Here is a 21,336-nt window from a genome sequence, read left to right as displayed (position 1 = left end):
AAGGTGTGCTGGGTCTTCCCCGTGGCCTCCTACCGGTCGGACGAAACACTTCCCTAGAGAGTAGTTCGGGTGGCATCCTGACCAGATGCCCGAACCACCTCATCTGGCTCCTCTCCATGTGGAGGAGCAGCGGCTTTACTTTGAGTTCCTCCCGGATGGCAGAGCTTCTCACCCTATCTCTAAGGGAGAGACCTGGAAACTCATTTGGGCCGCTTGTACCCGTGATCTTATCCTTTCGGTCATGACCCAAAGCTCATGACCATAGGTGAGGATGGGAACGTAGATCGACCGGTAAATTGAGAGCTTTGCCTTCCGGCTCAGCTCCTTCTTCACCACAACGGATCGGTACAACGTCCGCATTACTGAAGACGCCGCACCGATCCGCCTGTCGATCTCACGATCCACTCTTCCCTCACTCGTGAACAAGACTCCTAGGTACTTGAACTCCTCCACTTGGGGCAGGGTCTCCTCCCCAACCCGGAGATGGCACTCCACCCTTTTCCGGGCGAGAACCATGGACTCGGACTTGGAGGTGCTGATTCTCATCCCGGTCGCTTCACACTCGGCTGCGAACCGATCCAGTGAGAGCTGAAGATCTTGGGCCAGATGAAGACAGTAATTAAATGGATTTTGCAAAAATTAAAGGATTAAAAAGCATCAAATTAGGTGCCCAGAGGCTTTTAAAAAAAATTATACAATTTTCAAGCCTGTGCCGATGAATAAAAAATGAACTTAATTACTTTGCCGTCGGGCTTCACGGTGGCAGAGGGGTTAGTGCGTCTGCCTCACAATACGAAGTTCCTGCAGTCCTGGGTTCAAATCCAAGCTCGGGATCTTTCTGTGTGGAGTTTGCATGTTCTCCCCGTGACTGCGTGGGTTCCCTCCGGGTACTTCCTCCCACTTCCAAAGACATGCACCTGGGGATAGGTTGATTGGCAACACTAAATGGTCCCTAGTGTGTGAATGTTGTCTGTCTATCTGTGTTGGCCCTGTGATGAGGTGGCGACTTGTCCAGGGTGTACCCCGCCTTCTGCCCGATTGTAGCTGGGAATAAGCGGTAGGAAATGGGCACTCAATCAATATTTCACTAATAACATTTCACACACACACTACTATGGACAACACAGTAGTACAGGGGTTAGTGCGTCTGCCTCACAATACAAAGGGCCTGAGTTCAATCCCGGGCTCGAGATCTTTCTGTGTGGAGTTTGCATGTTCTCCCCGTGACTGCGTGGGTTCCCTCCGGGTACTCCGGCTTCCTCCCACTTCCAAAGACATGCACCTGGGGATAGGCCCCTCCCACTTCCAAAGACATGCACCTGGGGATAGGCCCCTCCCACCTCCAAAGACATGCACCTGGGGATAGGCCCCTCCCACCTCCAAAGACATGCACCTGGGGATAGGCCCCTCCCACCTCCAAAGACATGCACCTGGGGATAGGCCCCTCCCACCTCCAAAGACATGCACCTGGGGATAGGCCTCTCCCACCTCCAAAGACATGCACCTGGGGATAGGCCCCTCCCACCTCCAAAGACATGCACCTGGGGATAGGCCCCTCCCACCTCCAAAGACATGCACCTGGGGATAGGCCTCTCCCACTTCCAAAGACATGCACCTGGGGATAGGCCCCTCCCACTTCCAAAGACATGCACCTGGGGATAGGTTGATTGGCAACACTAAATGGTCCCTAGTGTGTGAATGTTGTCTGTCTATCTGTGTTGGCCCTGTGATGAGGTGGCGACTTGTCCAGGGTGTACCCCGCCTTCCACCCGATTGTAGCTGAGATAGGCGCCAGCGCCCCCCGCGACCCCGAAAGGGAATAAGCGGTAGAAAATGGATGGATGGATACTTTGCCGTCATTAACAAATTGCTTTGAGCGTGTTTACTCGACCGTGGAATTATATAAACAGAGTGAACTTCTTCTCAGTCAACCACAATCTTTGTTTCGGCATGAGAGGGACATGCTAGTAGGGCTGTGAATATTTAGGTGTCCCATGATTGGATTCAATATCGATTCTTGGGGTCGGGATTCGATTATATATCGATTTTTTTTTCGATTCAACGCGATTCTCGATTCAAAAACGATATTTTCCCGAATCAAAAGGATTGTGTATTCATTCAATACATAGATTTCAGCAGGATCTACCCCAGTCTGCTGACATGCTAGCAGAGTAGTAGATTTTTGTAAAAAGCTTTTATAATTGTAAAGGACAATGTTTTATCAACTGATTGCAATAATGAAAATTTGCTTTAACTATTAAACGAAGCAAAAATATGACTTATTTTATCTTTGTGAAAACAAAGGACTCTTATTTTGTTAGCGCAGGCAGCATGAAGCAGGGCTTTTATTGTGAAGATAGGAAATGTGCAGTCGGCCTTTAGAGTTCTGACGGAAGGGACGGCGCGAAAGTCTGTTGAAATAAAAAGTGTTTCTCGCCTTCCTCTCTGTCATTTTTTCATAACAATGAACTGGCAACAGTGTGTTGTCAAGCTTATGAGATGTGAATTGTGAAGTGAATTATATTTATATAGCGCTTTTCTCTAGTGACTCAAAGCGCTATACATAGTGAACCCCAATATCTAAGTTACATTTAAAGCAGTGTGGGTGGCACTGGGAGCAGGTGGGTCAAGTGTCTTGCCCAAGGACACAACGGCAGTGACTAGGATGGCGGAAGCGGGAATCGAACCTGCAACCCTCAAGTTGCTGGTGATGCAAGTGGTAGTCACTGTGACACTATTGTTCTTTTTTTTTTTTTTTTATAAATGTCTAATGATAATGTCGATGAGGGATTTTTAATCACTGCTATGCGGAAATTATAACTAATATTGATACTGTTGTTGATAATATTCATTTTTGTTGTAATATTGATACCGTTGTTGATAATATTCATTTTTGTTTCACTACTTTTGGTTTGTTCTGTGTCGTGTTTGTGTCTCCTCTCAATCGCTCTGTTTATTGCAGTTCTGAGTGTTGCTGGGTCAGGTTTGGTTTTGGAATTGGATTGGATTGTTATGGTATTGCTGTGTGTTGTTTTGTTGGATTGATTAAAAAAAAGTCTGCGGGCTATAGAGCGTTTTCCGTTCGGGCTCCAGTACTCTGGAATGCCCTCCCGGTAACAGTTCGAGATGCCACCTCAGTAGAAGCATTTAAGTCTCACCTTAAAACTCATCTGTATACTCTAGCCTTTAAATAGACCTCCTTTTTAGACCAGTTGATCTGCCGCTTCTTTTCTTTCTCCTATGTCCCCCCCTCCCTTGTGGAGGGGGTCCGGTCCGATGACCATGGATGAAGTACTGGCTGTCCAGAGTCGAGACCCAGGATGGACCGCTCGTCGGGACCCAGGATGGACCGCTCGCCTGTATCGGTTGGGGACATCTCTACGCTGCTGATCCGCTTGAGATGGTTTCCTGTGGACGGGACTCTCGCTGCTGTCTTGGATCCGCTTGAACTGAACTCTCGCTGCTGTCTTGGAGCCACTATGGATTGAACTTTCACAGTATCATGTTAGACCCGCTCGACATCCATTGCTTTCGGTCCCCTAGAGGGGGGGGGGTTGCCCACATCTGAGGTCCTCTCCAAGGTTTCTCATAGTCAGCATTGTCACTGGCGTCCCACTGGATGTGAATTCTCCCTGCCCACTGGGTGTGAGTTTTCCTTGCCCTTTTGTGGGTTCTTCCGAGGATGTCGTAGTCGTAATGATTTGTGCAGTCCTTTGAGACATTTGTGATTTGGGGCTATATAAATAAACATTGATTGATTGATTAATTTAAAAAAATTAAAGTTAAATTAAAAAAACAACGATATTTTTCAAATGAGAATCGATTCTGATACGCACAACGTGAGAATCGCGACTCAAATTAGAATCTATTTTTTTCCCCACGCCCGTAATAGCTCGGTTGGTAGAGTGGCCGTGCCAGCAACTTGAGGGTTGCAGGTTCGGTCCCCGCTTCCGCCATCCTAGTCACTGCCGTTGTGTCCTTGGGCAAGACACTTTACCCACCTGCTCCCAGTGCCACCCACACTGGTTTAAATGTAACTTAGATATTGGGTTTCACTATGTAAAAGCGCTTTGAGTCACTAGAGAAAAGTGCTATATAAATATAATTAAATTCAATGAGCAAGCGGGTCCTACTTGCAATTCTCTTCGACACGTTTCGCCTTTCCTGTGTGTAGGTAGCGACTTTAACGTTGGAGCAGGAACTAATCATTGTAATACAAAACCCAAAATCAGTGAAGTTGGCACGTTGTGTAAATAGTAAATAAAAACAGAATACAATGATTTGCAAATCCTTTTCAATTTATATTCAATTGAGTAGATTCCAAAGACAAGATAATTAACGTTCGAACTACAAAACATTTTTTTTTTTTTTTTGCAAATAATCATTAACTTAGAACTCAATGGCGGCAACACGTTGCAAAAAAAATTGCTCACGCATTTGTTGACAAAGTAGTGACCCTCGACCCATCCTTCTTTGTGAATGACTGAGCATTTCATGGAAGCTGCTTTTATACCCAGTCATGGCACCCACCTGTGAGATGTTCCAAATAAGTGTTTGATGAGCATTCCTCCACTTTTTCAGTCTTTTTTGCCACTTGTGCCAGCTTTTTTTAAAACATGTTGCAGGCATCAAATTGCAAATGAGCTAATATTTGCAAAAAAATACCAAAGTTTTCCAGTTCGAACATTAAGTATCTTGTCTTTGCAGTCTATTCAATTGAATATAGGTTGAAAAGATACATTTTATTTTAAGTGCACTAAAAATTAAAAATTAAAAACATTACATTAAAGGCCTACTGAAAGCCACTACTAGCGACCACGCAGTCTGATAGTTTATATATCAATGATGAAATATTAACATTGCAACACATGCCAATACGGCCTTTTTAGTTTACTAAATTGCAATTTTAAATTTCGCGCTGAAATATCCTGCTGAAAACGTCTCTTGTGCGCTTGACATCACGGATTGTAGAGGATATTTTGTTCCAGCTTCATCGCCAGCTATTAATTGTCTATTTTCATCGCAAAATTCCACAGTATTCTGGACATCTGTGTTGGTTAATCTTTTGCAATTTGTTCAATGAACAATGGAGACATCAAAGAAGAAAGCTGTAGGTTCGAAGCGGTGTATTGCGGCCGGCTTTAGCAACACAAACACAGCCGGTGTTTCATTGTTTACATTCCCGAAAGATGACAGTCAAGCTTTACTATGGAAGAGAGATGTCAAGCGAACACGGTTGGATTGGACCACACACACAAAGTACAGTGTATTATGTGTATTAATAAAAAAAAGCATTTTACCATTCTGTATTCTGAAGGCGATCTATGTTGTGTGCTACCCCAGCATCAATATCAGCAGCGTCGGGTTCAAAGCGGTATGGCTTTTTCCCTTGTTACGGTTGGGCCTGGCCGAGTGGTCCTGCCACCCCCACGGTTGCCATGGCCCCTCTCACAGCATCTTCCCTATCTGAATCGCTCCCACTGCCTTCTTGTCCTTTTTTTTTTATTTTTATATATCTATTCCTTCACTCTCACTTTCCTCATCCACGAATCTTTCATCCTCGCTCAAATTAACGGGGAACTCGTCGCTTTCTCGGTCCGAATCGCTCTCGCTGCTGGTGGCCATGATTGTACACAATGTTCAGATGTGAGGAGCTCCACAACCCGGGACGTCTGCTACTTCCGGTACAGGCAAAGCTTTTCTATCAGCTCCAAAAGTTGCGAACTTTATCGTCGATGTTCTCTACTAAATCCTTTCAGCAAAAATATGGCAATATCGCGAAATGATCGAGTATGACACGTAGAATGGACCTGCTATCCCCGTTTAAATAAGAAAACCGCATTTCAGTAGGCCTTTAGACTTGCTGATGCTTGCAGAATCCCTGGTAACACACGAGTTTGACACCAACGGCTGCAACATTTTGAAGTGCATGCAGAGCCATTTGGGTTATTTAAAATGCAGGAATTTTGGGACATCATGAAGAAGAAGGTTCCCTACAGCCACATCTGTGTATTGTAGGCGACAAACCCACCGACTCTGTAGATAAATGACTGGAGGCGTTAACTGATTGCACATGTGTGCTGTGTGCCGGTGGCAGGGGTTCTTTGAGGAGGAGGAGAGCAAGGAGTTCATCTACAAGGAGCCCAAGCTGACCGGTCTGTCGGAGATCTCCCAGAGATTGCTCAAACTCTACTCAGACAAGTTCGGAGCGGACAATGTCAAAATGATCCAAGATTCCAATAAGGTAAGCGACGGCGTGGTCTAATTGTTCCTGACTGTTTAAAAATGGCTGATTGTTGAACAGGTGAACCCCAAGGACCTGGACCCGAAGTTCGCCTACATCCAGGTGACGTACGTGTTGCCGTACTTCGACGAGAAGGAGCAGCAGGATAAACGGACGGACTTCGAGAGGCATCATAACATCAAGCGCTTTGTGTTCGAGACGCCCTTCACGCTCTCTGGGAAGAAACACGGCGATGTGGAGGAGCAGTGCAAGAGACGCACCATTTTAACCAGTGAGCATTGAAAATGACTTTTTTTTTTGCATTTTTTTAATCCAACAAAATTCAAGTGGCATTTCGCAACCTTTACACCAGGGGTGCCCATTACGTCGATCGCGAGCTACCAGTCGACCGCGGGGGGTGTGTCAGTCCATCTCCAGCCAGGCTTTTAAAAAAAAAATAGACCTAAAAATGAGTGATCATCAATCTTCACCAAGACGTCACTTAAATTTATATTTATTTATTTATGAAAGAGACATTTTTGTAAACAAGTTAAATGTGTTTAATGATAATACAAGCATGTGTAACACATATAGATGTCTTTCTTTCACAAAGACAAGAATATAAGTTGGTGTATTACCTGATTCTGATGACTTGCATTGATTGGAATCAGACAGTAATGATGATAACGCCCACATTTTCAAATGGAGGAGAAAAAAAAGTTGTCCTTTCTGTACAATACCACATGAAAGTGGTTGGTTTTTGGCATCTAATTCATCCAGCTTCCATACACTTTACAAGAAAAACATTGGCGGCAAATTCCGTAGCTTGCTTGATTGACATTCACGGCACCCGAGGGTCTTGTGAGATGACGCTGGCTGCTGCCAGTTCATTATTATGAAAATATGACCGAGAGGAAGGCGAGAAACACTTTTTATTTCAACAGACTCTCGCGCCGTACCTTCCGTCAAAACTCTAAAGGCCGACTGCACATTTCCTATCTTCACAATAAAAGCCCTGCTTCATGCTGCCTGCGCTAACTAAATACAGAGTCTCGGAAAACTGGCGTGCACAAGCGATCCCTCAGAAAGCTGGCGTGCACATCACTTGTGCACGCCAGCTTTCCGAGACTCTTATTTTGTTAGCGCAGGCAGCATGAAGCAGGGCTTTTATTGTGAAGATAGGAAATGTGCAGTCGGCCTTTAGAGTTTTGACGGAAGGGACGGCGCGAAAGTCTGTTGAAATAAAAAGTGTTTCTGGCCTTCCGCTCTGTCATTTTTTCATAATAATGAACTGGCAGCAGCCAGCGTCATCTCACAAGACCCTCGGGTGCCGTGAATGTCAATCAAGCAAGCTACGGAATTTGCCGCCAATGTTTTTCTTGTAAAGTGTATGGAAGCTGGATGAATTAGATGCCAAAAAACAACCATTTTCATGTGGTATTGTACAGAAAGGACCACTTTTTTTCTCCTCCATTTGAAAATGTGGGCGTTATCATCATTACTGTCTGATTCCAATCAATGCAAGTCATCAGAATCAGGTAATACACCAACTTATATTCTTGTCTTTGTGAAAGAAAGACATCTATATGTGTTACACATGCTTGTATTATCATTAAACACATTTAACTTGTTTACAAAAATGTCTCTTTCATAAATAAATAAATATAAATGATATATATAAATGAGGTAGATCCCCTCGAGTTGGTCAATTGAAAAGTAGCTCGCCTGCAGAAAAAGTGTGGGCACCCCTGGTTTACACCATGGGTGTCTAACTCCGGCCCGCCGTGTAATTTCATTTGGCCCTTGAGGCAATATCAAATCAACATTACAGCTGGCCCGCCGTTATTATACAGCAGCGGTGCCGCTGTAACACCGCAATTTCTCACACTTGCCAACCCTCCCGAAAATCTCCTGGGGCAAGAATTGTCCTGATTTCCACCCGGACAACAATATTGAGTGCATGTCTTAAAGACCACTTGTCGTCACGTCCGCATTTCCTCCATACAAACAGCGTGCAGGCCCACTCGCATAATATATGCGGCTATTACACACACATAAGTGAATGCTAGCATACTTGGTCAACAGCCATACAGGTCACACTGAAGGTGGCTGTATAAACAACTTCAACACTGTTACAAATATGCGCCACACTGTGGACTCACACCAAACAAGAATGACAGACCTATTTCGGGAGAACATCTGCAGTGTAACATAACATAAACACAACCCAGAACCCCTTGCTGCACTAACTCTTTCAGCACGCTACAATATATTTTGATATTTACCTCAGAAGGCTGCAAATAGAAAAGTGGCATTAAATTTCTATTTAAATTTCATTTGATATGCCATTGATATTTTTTAATTATTATTATTATTTGAAACTCGATTTTGCATGTCACTATAAAGTTATACAAGCCTTGCTTGTTCAATGTTCAATGCAAAACTTGTTTGGGTCCCTATTAAAAGGTTAATTTGTTCAACTTTGGCCCGCCGCTTTGTTCAGTTTTACATTTTGGCCCACTCTGTATTTGAGTTTGACACCCCTGCTTTAAACAGATGCCTAAAGGGCGCTAATCTTCCAATGTTAACAGAAAATAAGTATGAATGAGGAAATATTAACATTGCAACACATGCCAATACGGCCTTTTTAGTTTACTAAATTGCAATTTTAAATTTTGCGCGAAGTATCCTGTTGAAAACGTCAGTATGATGACGCGTGTAGCGGAAATTTTTTTCCAGCCTGATCCCAACTATTAGAAGTCTGCTTTAATCGCATAATTACACAGTATTTTGGACATCTGTGTTGCTGAATCTTTTGCAATTTGTTCAATTAATAATGGAGACGTCAAAGAAGAAAGATGTAGGTGCAAAGCGGTTTTAATAGCGGCTGCCTTTAGCAACACAAACACAGCCGGTGTTTCCTTGTTTACATTCCCGAAGGTGAAACTTTACTATGGAACCGAGCGGTCAAGCGAACATGGTTCCCGACCACATGTCAACCCGCAGGTTTCGGTGAGAAAATTGTGGTAATAAGTCGGCTCTTACCGTAGACATGAGCGGAGCTTGCGTCGTTCCTCGTGCACCTGTCAAAGAAGCAGCTGCGTGGCTTCCCTCAGAGACACTGGCGGTCACCACACCCGTGGCCACACCCCTCCGATTTTCAGATACGACATTATAATCGCACTACAACACTAGTAACACAATAAGCAGATAAGGGATTTTCCAGAATTATCCTTGTAAATGTGTCTAATAACATCTGAATCGCTCCCACTGCCCTGTCTTTTTTTTCTTTCTTTATTATTCACTCTAACTTTCCTCATCCACGAATCTTTCATCCTCGCTCAAATTAATGGGGAAATCGTCGCTTTCTCGGTCCGAATCGCTCTCGCTGCTGGTGGCCATGATTGTAAACAATGTTCAGATGTGAGGAGCTCCACAACCCGTGACGTCACGCGCACATCGTCTGCTACTTCCGGTACAGGCAAGGCTTTTTTATTAGCGACCAAAAGTTGCAAACTTTTTCGTCGATGTTCTCTACTAAATCCTTTCAGCAAAAATATGGCAATATGGCGAAATGACCAAGTATGACACATAGAATGGACCTGCTATCCCCGTTTAAATGAGAAAATCTCATTTCAGTAGGCCTTTAATCACATAATTACACAGTATTTTGGACATCTGTGTTGCTGAATATTTTGCAATTTGTTCAATTAATAATGGAGACGTCAAAGAAGAAAGATGTAGGTGCAAAGCGGTTTTAATAGCGGCTGCCTTTAGCAACACAAACACAGCCGGTGTTTCCTTGTTTACATTCCCGAAGGTGAAACTTTACTATGGAACAGAGCGGTCAAGCGAACATGGTTCCCGACCACATGTCAACCCGCAGGTTTCGGTGAGAAAATTGTGGTGATAAGTCGGCTCTTACCGTAGACATGAGCGGAGCTTGCGTCGTTCCTCGTGCACCTGTCAAAGAGGCAGCTGCGTGGCTTCCCTCAGAGACACTGGCGGTCACCACACCCGTGGCCACACCCCTCCGATTTTCAGATACGACATTATAATCGCACTACAACACTAGTAACACAATAAGCAGATAAGGGATTTTCCAGAATCATCCTTGTAAATGTGTCTAATAACATCTGAATCGCTCCCACTGCCCTGTCTTTTTTTCTTTATTTATTATTCACTCTAACTTTCCTCATCCACGAATCTTTCATCCTCGCTCAAATTAATGGGGGAATCGTCGCTTTCTCGGTCCGAATCGCTCTCGCTGCTGGTGGCCATGATTGTAAACAATGTTCAGATGTGAGGAGCTCCACAACCCGTGACGTCACGCGCACATCGTCTGCTACTTCCGGTACAGGCAAGGCTTTTTTACTAGCGACCAAAAGTTGCAAACTTTTTTCGTCGATGTTCTCTACTAAATCCTTTCAGCAAAAATATGGCAATATGGCGAAATGACCAAGTATGACACATAGAATGGACCTGCTATCCCCGTTTAAATGAGAAAATCTCATTTCAGTAGGCCTTTAATCGCATAATTACACAGTATTTTGGACATCTGTGTTGCTGAATCTTTTGCAATTTGTTCAATTAATAATGGAGACGTCAAAGAAGAAAGATGTAGGTGCAAAGCGGTTTTAATAGCGGCTGTCTTTAGCAACACAAACACAGCCGGTGTTTCCTTGTTTACATTCCCGAAAGTGAAACTTTACTATGGAACCGAGCGGTCAAGCGAACATGGTTCCCGACCACATGTCAACCCGCAGGTTTCGGTGAGAAAATTGTGGTAATAAATCGGCTCTTACCGTAGACATGAGCGGAGCTTGCGTCGTTCCTCGTGCACCTGTCAAAGAAGCAGCTGCGTGGCTTCCCTCAGAGACACTGGCGGTCACCACACCCGTGGCCACACCCCTCCGATTTTCAGATACGACATTATAATCGCACTACAACACTAGTAACACAATAAGCAGATAAGGGATTTTCCAGAATTATCCTTGTAAATGTGTCTAATAACATCTGAATCGCTCCCACTGCCCTGTCTTTTTTTCTTTCTTTCTTATTCACTCTAACTTTCCTCCTCCACGAATCTTTCATCCTCGCTCAAATTAATGGGGAAATCGTCGCTCTCTCGGTCCGAATCGCTCTCGCTGCTGGTGGCCATGATTGTAAACAATGTTCAGATGTGAGGAGCTCCACAACCCGTGACGTCACGCGCACATCGTCTGCTACTTCCGGTACAGGCAAGGCTTTTTTATTAGCGACCAAAAGTTGCAAACTTTTTCGTCGATGTTCTCTACTAAATCCTTTCAGCAAAAATATGGCAATATGGCGAAATGATCAAGTATGACACATAGAATGGACCTGCTATCCCCGTTTTTAATGAGAAAATCTCATTTCAGTAGGCCTTTAATCGCATAATTACACAGTATTCTGGACATCTGTGTTGCTGAATCTTTTGCAATTTGTTCAATTAATAATGGAGACGTCAAAGAAGAAAGATGTAGGTGCAAAGCGGTTTTAATAGCGGCTGCCTTTAGCAACACAAACACAGCCGGTGTTTCCTTGTTTACATTCCCGAAGGTGAAACTTTACTATGGAACCGAGCGGTCAAGCGAACATGGTTCCCGACCACATGTCAGCCCGCAGGTTTCGGTGAGAAAATTGTGGTAATAAGTCGGCTCTTACCGTAGACATGAGTGGAGCTTGTGTCGTTCCTCGTGCACCTGTCAAAGAAGCAGCTGCGTGGCTTCCCTCAGAGACACTGGCGGTCACCACACCCGTGGCCACACCCCTCCGATTTTCAGATACGACATTATAATCGCACTACAACACTAGTAACACAATAAGCAGATAAGGGATTTTCCAGAATTATCCTTGTAAATTTGTCTAATAACATCTGAATCGCTCCCACTGCCCTGTCTTTTTTTCTTTCTTTATTATTCACTCTAACTTTCCTCATCCACGAATCTTTCATCCTCGCTCAAATTAATGGGGAAATCGTCGCTTTCTCGGTCCGAATCGCTCCTGCTGCTGGTGGCCATGATTGTAAACAATGTTCAGATGTGAGGAGCTCCACAACCCGTGACGTCACGCGCACATCGTCTGCTACTTCCGGTACAGGCAAGGCTTTTTTATCAGCGACCAAAAGTTGCAAACTTTTTCGTCGACGTTCTCTACTAAATCCTTTCAGCAAAAATAGTGTATTATGTGTATTAATAAAAAAAAACATTTTACCTTTCTGTATTCTGTAGGCGATCTATGTTGTGTGCTACTCCAGCATCAATATCAGCAGCGTCCTCCTGAACGTCACCGTCAGCGTCGGGTTCAAAGCCGTATGGCTCTATCCCTTGTTACGGTTGGGCCTGGCCGAGTGGTCCTGCCACCCCCCCGGCTGCCATGGCCCCTCTCACAGCATCTTCCCTATCTGAATCACTCCCACTGCCTTCTTGTCCTTTTTTTTTTTTTAATTTCTATTCTTTCACTCTCACTTTCCTCATCCACGAATCTTTCATCCTCGCTCAAATTAATGGGGAAATCGTCGCTTTCTCGGTCCGAATCGCTCTCGCTGCTGGTGGTCATGATTGTAAACAATGTTCAGATGTGAGGAGCCCTACAACCCGTGACGTCACGCGCACATCGTCTGCTACTTCCGGTACAGGCAAGGCTTTTTTATTAGCGACCAAAAGTTGCAAACTTTTTCGTCGATGTTCTCTACTAAATCCTTTCAGCAAAAATATGGCAATATGGCGAAATGACCAAGTATGACACATAGAATGGACCTGCTATCCCCGTTTAAATGAGAAAATCTCATTTCAGTAGGCCTTTAATCGCATAATTACACAGTATTTTGGACATCTGTGTTGCTGAATCTTTTGCAATTTGTTCAATTAATAATGGAGACGTCAAAGAAGAAAGATGTAGGTGCGAAGCGGTTTTAATAGCGGCTGCCTTTAGCAACACAAACACAGCCGGCGTTTCCTTGTTTACATTCCCGAAGGTGAAGCTTTACTATGGAACCGAGCGGTCAAGCGAACATGGTTCCCGACCACATGTCAACCGGCAGGATTCAGTGAGAAAATTGTGGTAAAAAGTCGTCTCTTACCGTAGACATGAGCGGAGCTTGCGTCGTTCCTCGTGCACCTGTCAAAGAAGCAGCTGCGTGGCTTCCCTCAGAGACACTGGCGGTCAGCACACCCGTGGCCACACCCCTCCGATTTTCAGATACGACATTATAATCGCACTACAACACTAGTAACACAATAAGCAGATAAGGGATTTTCCAGAATTATCCTTGTAAATGTGTCTAATAACATCTGAATCGCTCCCACTGCCCTGTCTTTTTTCTTTCTTTTTTTTCTGGGTGTGAGTTTTCCTTGCCCTTTTGTGGGTTCTTCCGAGGATGTTGTAGTCGTAATGATTTGTGCAGTCCTTTGAGACATTTGTGATTTGAGGCTATATAAATAAACATTGATTGATGATTGATTGATTATTCACTCTAACTTTCCTCATCCACGAATCTTTCATCCTCGCTCAAACTAATGGGGAAATCGTCGCTCTCTCGGTCCGAATCGCTCTGGCTGCTGGTGGCCATGATTGTAAACAATGTTCAGATGTGAGGAGCTCCACAACCCGTGACGTCACGCGCACATCGTCTGCTACTTCCGGTACAGGCAAGGCTTTTTTACTAGCGACCAAAAGTTGCAAACTTTTTCGTCGATGTTCTCTACTAAATCCTTTCAGCAAAAATATGGCAATATCGCGAAATGATCAAGTATGACACATAGAATGGACCTGCTATCCCCGTTTAAATGAGAAAATCTCATTTCAGTAGGCCTTTAATCGCATAATTACACAGTATTTTGGACATCTGTGTTGCTGAATCTTTTGCAATTTGTTCAATTAATAATGGAGACGTCAAAGAAGAAAGATGTAGGTGCAAAGCGGTTTTAATAGCGGCTGCCTTTAGCAACACAAACACAGCCGGTGTTTCCTTGTTTACATTCCCGAAGGTGAAACTTTACTATGGAACCGAGCGGTCAAGCGAACATGGTTCCCGACCACATGTCAACCCGCAGGTTTCGGTGAGAAAATTGTGGTAATAAGTCGGCTCTTACCGTAGACATGAGCGGAGCTTGTGTCGTTCCTCGTGCACCTGTCAAAGAAGCAGCTGCGTGGCTTCCCTCAGAGACACTGGCGGTCACCACACCCGTGGCCACACCCCTCCGATTTTCAGATACGACATTATAATCGCACTACAACACTAGTAACACAATAAGCAGATAAGGGATTTTCCAGAATTATCCTTGTAAATGTGTCTAATAACATCTGAATCGCTCCCACTGCCCTGTCTTTTTTTCTTTCTTTTTTTTCTGGGTGTGAGTTTTCCTTGCCCTTTTGTGGGTTCTTCCGAGGATGTTGTAGTCGTAATGATTTGTGCAGTCCTTTGAGACATTTGTGATTTGGGGCTATATAAATAAACATTGATTGATGATTGATTGATTATTCACTCTAACTTTCCTCATCCACGAATCTTTCATCCTCGCTCAAATTAATGGGGAAATCGTCGCTTTCTCGGTCCGAATCGCTCTCGCTGCTGGTGGCCATGATTGTAAACAATGTTCAGATGTGAGGAGCTCCACAACCCGTGACGTCACGCGCACATCGTCTGCTACTTCCGGTACAGGCAAGGCTTTTTTACTAGCGACCAAAAGTTGCAAACTTTTTCGTCGATGTTCTCTACTAAATCCTTTCAGCAAAAATATGGCAATATGGCGAAATGATCAAGTATGACACATAGAATGGACCTGCTATCCCCGTTTAAATGAGAAAATCTCATTTCAGTAGGCCTTTAAATAACCTTTCGATGTCTTTGTCTTTCCCCAGCGAGCTCCAGCTTCCCTTACCTAAAAAAGCGTATCCAGGTGGTGGAGCAGCAGAGCACGGAGATGAACCCCATCGAGGTGGCCATCGACGAGATGTCGAGGAAAGTCTCGGAGCTCAACCAGCTGTGCAACATGGAGGAGGTGGACATGATCCGACTGCAGCTCAAACTGCAGGGCAGCGTCAGTGCCAAGGTGTGTGTTGTCCTCTCGCGCTTCGAACTGCGGGGAAATGCTTTTAGTTTTTTGGCCCTCGCCTGACCTTTTTGCCGCAGGTGAACGCCGGACCGATGGCCTACGCTCGAGCCTTTTTGGAGGAGAAGAACGCCAAGAAGTATCCAGACAACCAGGTCAAACTGCTGAAGGAGATCTTTAGGTAGGATGCTACTGCGAATAATACTTCATTAAAGACGGTTCATGATATAAAAAAGGAGGCGTGATGGGTGTGGCCATGCTGGGGTCACATGATCAAATATCAGCCTGTCATATCAGTTATATTTTGATTAACTAGGATTTTTGTTGTTGATTTTCAGTTTGCAGCTACACGAAATAGGAACATAGCATATGAAGCCGTACCTCTGGGTTTTTAAAACGTCCAACGAAAACTAGAGATGTCCGACAATGGCATTTATCGAATATTCCGATATTGTCCAGCTCTTAATTAGCAATTCCGATATCAACCGACAGTCGTGGAATGAACACATTATTATGCCTGATTTTGTGTGGATGCATCTAACAATGTAATAAGGTTTTCCAAAATAATTCAACTCAAGTTATGGAAAAAAATGCCAACATGGCGCTGCCATATTTATTTTTAAAGTCACAAAGTGCATTATTTTGTTTTAACATGCCTCAAAACAGCAGCTTGGAATGGAGAGCATGAGGAGGTTGAAGTGGGCGGGGTTGGGGGTAGCAGGGGGTGTATATTGTAGGGTCCCATAGGAGTTAGTGCTGCAAGGGACTCTGGGTATTTGTCCTGTTGTGTTACGGTGCGGATGTTCTCCCGAAATGTGTTTGTCATTCTTGTTTGGTGTGGGTTCACAGTGTAGCGCATATTTGTAACCGCCATAAAGTTGTTTATACGTCCACCCTCAGTACGACCTGTAAGGCTATTGACTAAGTATGTCGTGTTACGGTGCGGATGTTCTCCCGAAATGTGTTTGTCATTCTTGTTTGGTGTGGGTTCACAGTGTAGCGCATATTTGTAACCGTCATAAAGTTGTTTATACGTCCACCCTCAGTACGACCTGTAAGGCTATTGACTAAGTATGTCGTGTTACGGTGCGGATGTTCTCCCGAAATGTGTTTGTCATTCTTGTTTGGTGTGGGTTCACAATGTAGCGCATATTTGTAACCGTCATAAAGTCGTTTATACGTCCACCCTCAGTACGACCTGTAAGGCTATTGACTAAGTACGTCGTGTTACGGTGCGGATGTTCTCCCGAAATGTGTTTGTCATTCTTGTTTGGTGTGGGTTCACAGTGTAGCGCATATTTGTAACCGTCATAAAGTTGTTTATACGTCCACCCTCAGTACGACCTGTAAGGCTATTGACTAAGTATGTCGTGTTACGGTGCGGATGTTCTCCCGGAATGTGTTTGTCATTCTTGTTTGGTGTGGGTTCACAGTGTAGCGCATATTTGTAACCGTCATAAAGTTGTTTATACGTCCACCCTCAGTACGACCTGTAAGGCTATTGACTAATTATGTCGTGTTACGGTGCGGATGTTCTCCCGAAATGTGTTTGACATTCTTGTTTGGTGTGGGTTCACAGTGTAGCGCATATTTGTAACCGCCATAAAGTTGTTTATACGTCCACCCTCAGTACGACCTGTAAGGCTATTGACTAAGTATGTCGTGTTACGGTGCGGATGTTCTCCCGGAATGTGTTTGTCATTCTTGTTTGGTGTGGGTTCACAGTGTAGCGCATATTTGTAACCGTCATAAAGTCGTTTATACGTCCACCCTCAGTATGACCTGTAAGGCTATTGACTAAGTATGTCGTGTTACGGTGCGGATGTTCTCCCGAAATGTGTTTGTCATTCTTGTTTGGTGTGGGTTCACAGTGTAGCGCATATTTGTAACCGTCATAAAGTTGTTTATACGTCCACCCTCAGTACGACCTGTAAGGCTATTGACTAAGTATGTCGTGTTACGGTGCGGATGTTCTCCCGAAATGTGTTTGACATTCTTGTTTGGTGTGGGTTCACAGTGTAGCGCATATTTGTAACCGTCATAAAGTTGTTTATACGTCCACCCTCAGTACGACCTGTAAGGCTATTGACTAAGTATGTCGTGTTACGGTGCGGATGTTCTCCCGAAATGTGTTTGTCATTCTTGTTTGGTGTGGGTTCACAGCGTAGCGCATATTTGTAACCGTCATAAAGTTGTTTATACGTCCACCCTCAGTACGACCTGTAAGGCTATTGACTAAGTATGTCGTGTTACGGTGCGGATGTTCTCCCGAAATGTGTTTGTCATTCTTGTTTGGTGTGGGTTCACAGTGTAGCGCATATTTGTAACCGCCATAAAGTTGTTTATACGTCCACCCTCAGTACGACCTGTAAGGCTATTGACTAAGTACATCGTGTTACGGTGCGGATGTTCTCCCGAAATGTGTTTGTCATTCTTGTTTGGTGTGGGTTCACAGTGTAGCGCATATTTGTAACTGTCATAAAGTCGTTTATACGTCCACCCTCAGTACGACCTGTAAGGCTATTGACTAAGTACGTCGTGTTACGGTGCGGATGTTCTCCCGAAATGTGTTTGTCATTCTTGTTTGGTGTGGGTTCACAGTGTAGCGCATATTTGTAACCGTCATAAAGTCGTTTATACGTCCACCCTCAGTATGACCTGTAAGGCTATCGACTAAGTATGCGTTGCATTCACTTGTGTGTTAAAAGCCGTCGACAATGTGTGATCGGGCTGGCACGCAAAGATTTATTGGAGCTCTGTACTTCCACTCCGTACAGCGGCGTTTTGAAAAGTCATACATTTGACTTTTTGAAACTGATACCGATAATTTCAGATATTACATTTTAACGCATTTATCGGCCGATAATATCGGACTAACAAAAAACAAATTATACTAAAAACTGTTATTTTTCCCCATAAGAAAACATGGAAATCCAATTATTTCCTTTCAGACTAAAAATATGAACACATACCACTTTATAGAGCAGGGATTCTTCAACTTTTATTCACCAAGTACCATCTCAGAAAACACTAGTACCACCATAATGACCAACATTCAAATACAGTAGCATAGTAGGCATACGTATTCATTAACAAACAAAATAGAGGTTTTATTCAACAACCATATTCACGGTGATATTTTTGGCCATTGTAACATTACGTCACGGCTGGGTCGCATGTTTATGCGTGGATCGTTCTCCCGAAATGTGTTTGTCATTCTTGTTTGGTGTGGGTTCACAGTTGTGCGCATATTTGTAACAGTGTTAAAGTTGTTTATACGTCCACCATCTGTGTGACCTGTATGGCTTTTGACTAAGTATGCATGCATCCACTTGTGTGTGTGGAAAAGCCGTAGACATTGTGTGATTGGACCGGCACGGAAAGGCAGTGCCTTTTAAGGTTTATTGGCGCTCTGTACTTCTCCCTACGTCTGTGTACCAATCCGTACAGCGGCGTTTTAAAAAGTCATAAATTTGACTTTTTGAAACTGATACCGATAATTTCCGATACTACATTTTAAAGCATTTACCGGCATTTATTATCAGACTTCTCTAACAAAAAACTAATTATACAAAAAACTGTTATTTTTTCCCCATAAGAAAACATGGAAATCCAATTATTTCCTTTCAGACTAAAGATATGAACACATAACACTTTATAGAGCAGGGATTCTCCAACTTTTATTCACCAAGTACCATCTCAGAAAACACTACTACCACCATAATGACCAACATTCAAATACAGTAGCAAAGTAGGCATACGTATTCATTAACAAACAAAATAGAGGTCAGGAAGTTGGCAATTACCCCCTCAAAACAAAAGTTTTGTAAAAACCCGTCACCTTTCTTCAAACGTTATCTCCTCTGAGCGCCTTTGTCGTTTCGGCTTCAAACTCGCGCAGGAGAGAGTTTGAACCCTTCTGATTAAAAATATTGAACAGAGTTTTGAATACTGCTCCGGTTTTGATTTTATGACACGTCAAAGATGAACTGCGCTGCTGTTGTCTCAAGATGGCTACTACCACTGGATAAAAGTATTGGGCCACCTAGGACTAACAGTAGACAATGACAATGTGAAATGGAAAATGAAATTAAATCTTTTTTGTCCTCAAAATTCTACACACAATACCTAATAATAATAGGAGCTCCTATCCATGCATCTTCTAACGGCAGTTACGAGTTTGGGTCTCGGGGGCAGCAGCCAAAGGCGGGCCCGACCACACTGCAAAAACTGAAATCTAAGTAAGATGAAATATCTCAAATAAGTGTGATATTTGCTTATTTTCTGTCCGGTAAGATAATTCTTCTCACTAAGCAGATTTTATGTTAGAGTCTTTTACTTGTTTTAAGGGTTTTGCTCCTAAATGATCTCAGTAAGATATTACAGCTTGTTTCCGACATTTTATGACCTATATTGAGTAAAATATGCTTGAAACTATTTTTGTCCAAGTGTCCAAAACACACCCAGCAATGGTGCACAGGAAGGCGGGGAAGAAGAGGGGAAAAGGTGGCCAAAATGTTCAAAAGTCCCAATTGTGTCCAAAATACCTCCCCGGGGTTCCAGTCCCACGAGTCCCGCCGACCGGCCACACAAATCTCGGGATACAAAAAATGTCCAAAACGCACCCAGAAAAGTCCCACGGGAAGTCCGCCAAAATTTTCAAAATACCTACCCAGGTTCGAGTCCCAACCGGGTTCGAGTTTGAGTGCACACTCGAACTCGGGTGGGACTTTTGAATATTTCCCCGACTTTTCTCACTTTTTCCGCACCTTTGGGGCGCGTTTTGGACATTCTGGGCATCCCGGCCGGCAGCGGAACTTGTGGGACTCGAACCTGTGTAGGTATTTTGAACATTTTTGGGACTTATGCTGACTTTTCCAACTTTCATCCCCCCTCCCCATGGGACTCGGCTGGGTGTGTTATGGACATTTTGGGCATCCCAGGACTTGCTCGGCCATACATAAGATTTTATGTTAGAGTGTTTTACTTGTTTTATGTGTTTAGGTCCTGAATGATCTCAGTAAGATATTACAGCTTGTAGCTGAGATTTGATGACCTATATTGAGTAAAACATGCTTGAAACTAGAATATCAACTGTTGCAAAGCTGTGTCATCAACACTCACAAGTATAAAACTACTTTTTAAAGTAAGAATTTCTTATTTCAAGAATGTAAAACAAAATCATGACTTTGACACAATTGTTTCTCATATTAAAACAGATGACAGCCAAATAGACTTTGCCGTTTTATTTTCAATGAAACAATAGAAAATACGTACTCGTATAGTAGTACACTTGTTATTAGTGGGAATATACTTATTTTAAGGTATTTTTGGGTTCATTGAAGTAAGCTAATTTTGCTTGTTTTGGAAAGTCTTGACAAGCCAAATTTTCTTGTTCTATTGGCAGATAATAGGGCCTGCGGTCCCTATTGAAACTGCTGTGTTTTATTATTATTCCGCACCTACGCGCTGTAATTTGACCCCCTTAACATGCTTCAAAACTCACCAAATTTGACACACGTCGGTATAGCAAACCTTCCCAACATATTAAGCAACCAATCCCCCAAAATAAAAAATTGCGCTCTAGCGCCCCCTAGGAAAAAATTACAGACAAAACTGCATGTAACTTCTGTTAGGAATGTCATAGCGACATGAAACAAAAACTCCTATGTAGGTCTGACTTAGACCCAATTTTCATACACTCACTTCTTTCAGCAAAAATCTACAGGAAGTTGGCAAAAAAACCCTTCAAAATAAAATTTTCGCAAAAAATGCAATTTTTGCCTCTTTGCGCTGTAATTTGACCCCTTTTAAAATGCTTCAAAAGTCACCAAACTTGGCGCACACATAAGGACTGGCGATTATTGCAATCTAATGAAAAAAAACCAAACTCCATAACTCCAAATTGCGCTCTAGCGCTATTTTTGAATAAAACACTGAAAAAACTGCTCCTAGGAAGAAAACACAGACAAAATTGCTTGTAACTTCCGGTAAGAATGTCGGAGAGACATGAAACAAAAACCTCTATGTAGGTCTCGC

At 43.4% G+C, this 21,336-nt stretch overlaps 1 protein-coding gene across 7 annotated transcripts in view; it reads left to right on the top strand.

Moving 5' to 3' along the window:
- Positions 1–21,336, top strand: part of dock10 (dedicator of cytokinesis 10) — a 329,003-nt gene that overhangs the window by 301,180 nt on the left and 6,487 nt on the right. For all 7 annotated transcript variants that reach the window (XM_061878559.1, XM_061878562.1, XM_061878558.1 and 4 more), the window contains 4 exons: positions 6,098–6,244; positions 6,305–6,515; positions 15,107–15,297; positions 15,378–15,478. In XM_061878559.1, coding sequence (XP_061734543.1) covers positions 6,098–6,244; positions 6,305–6,515; positions 15,107–15,297; positions 15,378–15,478 — 650 coding nt within the window. The remainder of the gene's footprint in view (positions 1–6,097; positions 6,245–6,304; positions 6,516–15,106; positions 15,298–15,377; positions 15,479–21,336) is intronic.

The sequence above is a fragment of the Nerophis ophidion genome, linkage group LG18, assembly GCF_033978795.1.
Source record: "Nerophis ophidion isolate RoL-2023_Sa linkage group LG18, RoL_Noph_v1.0, whole genome shotgun sequence".
Taxonomy (NCBI): Eukaryota; Metazoa; Chordata; class Actinopteri; order Syngnathiformes; family Syngnathidae; genus Nerophis; species Nerophis ophidion.
This window is presented reverse-complemented; position numbering and strand designations above follow the sequence as displayed.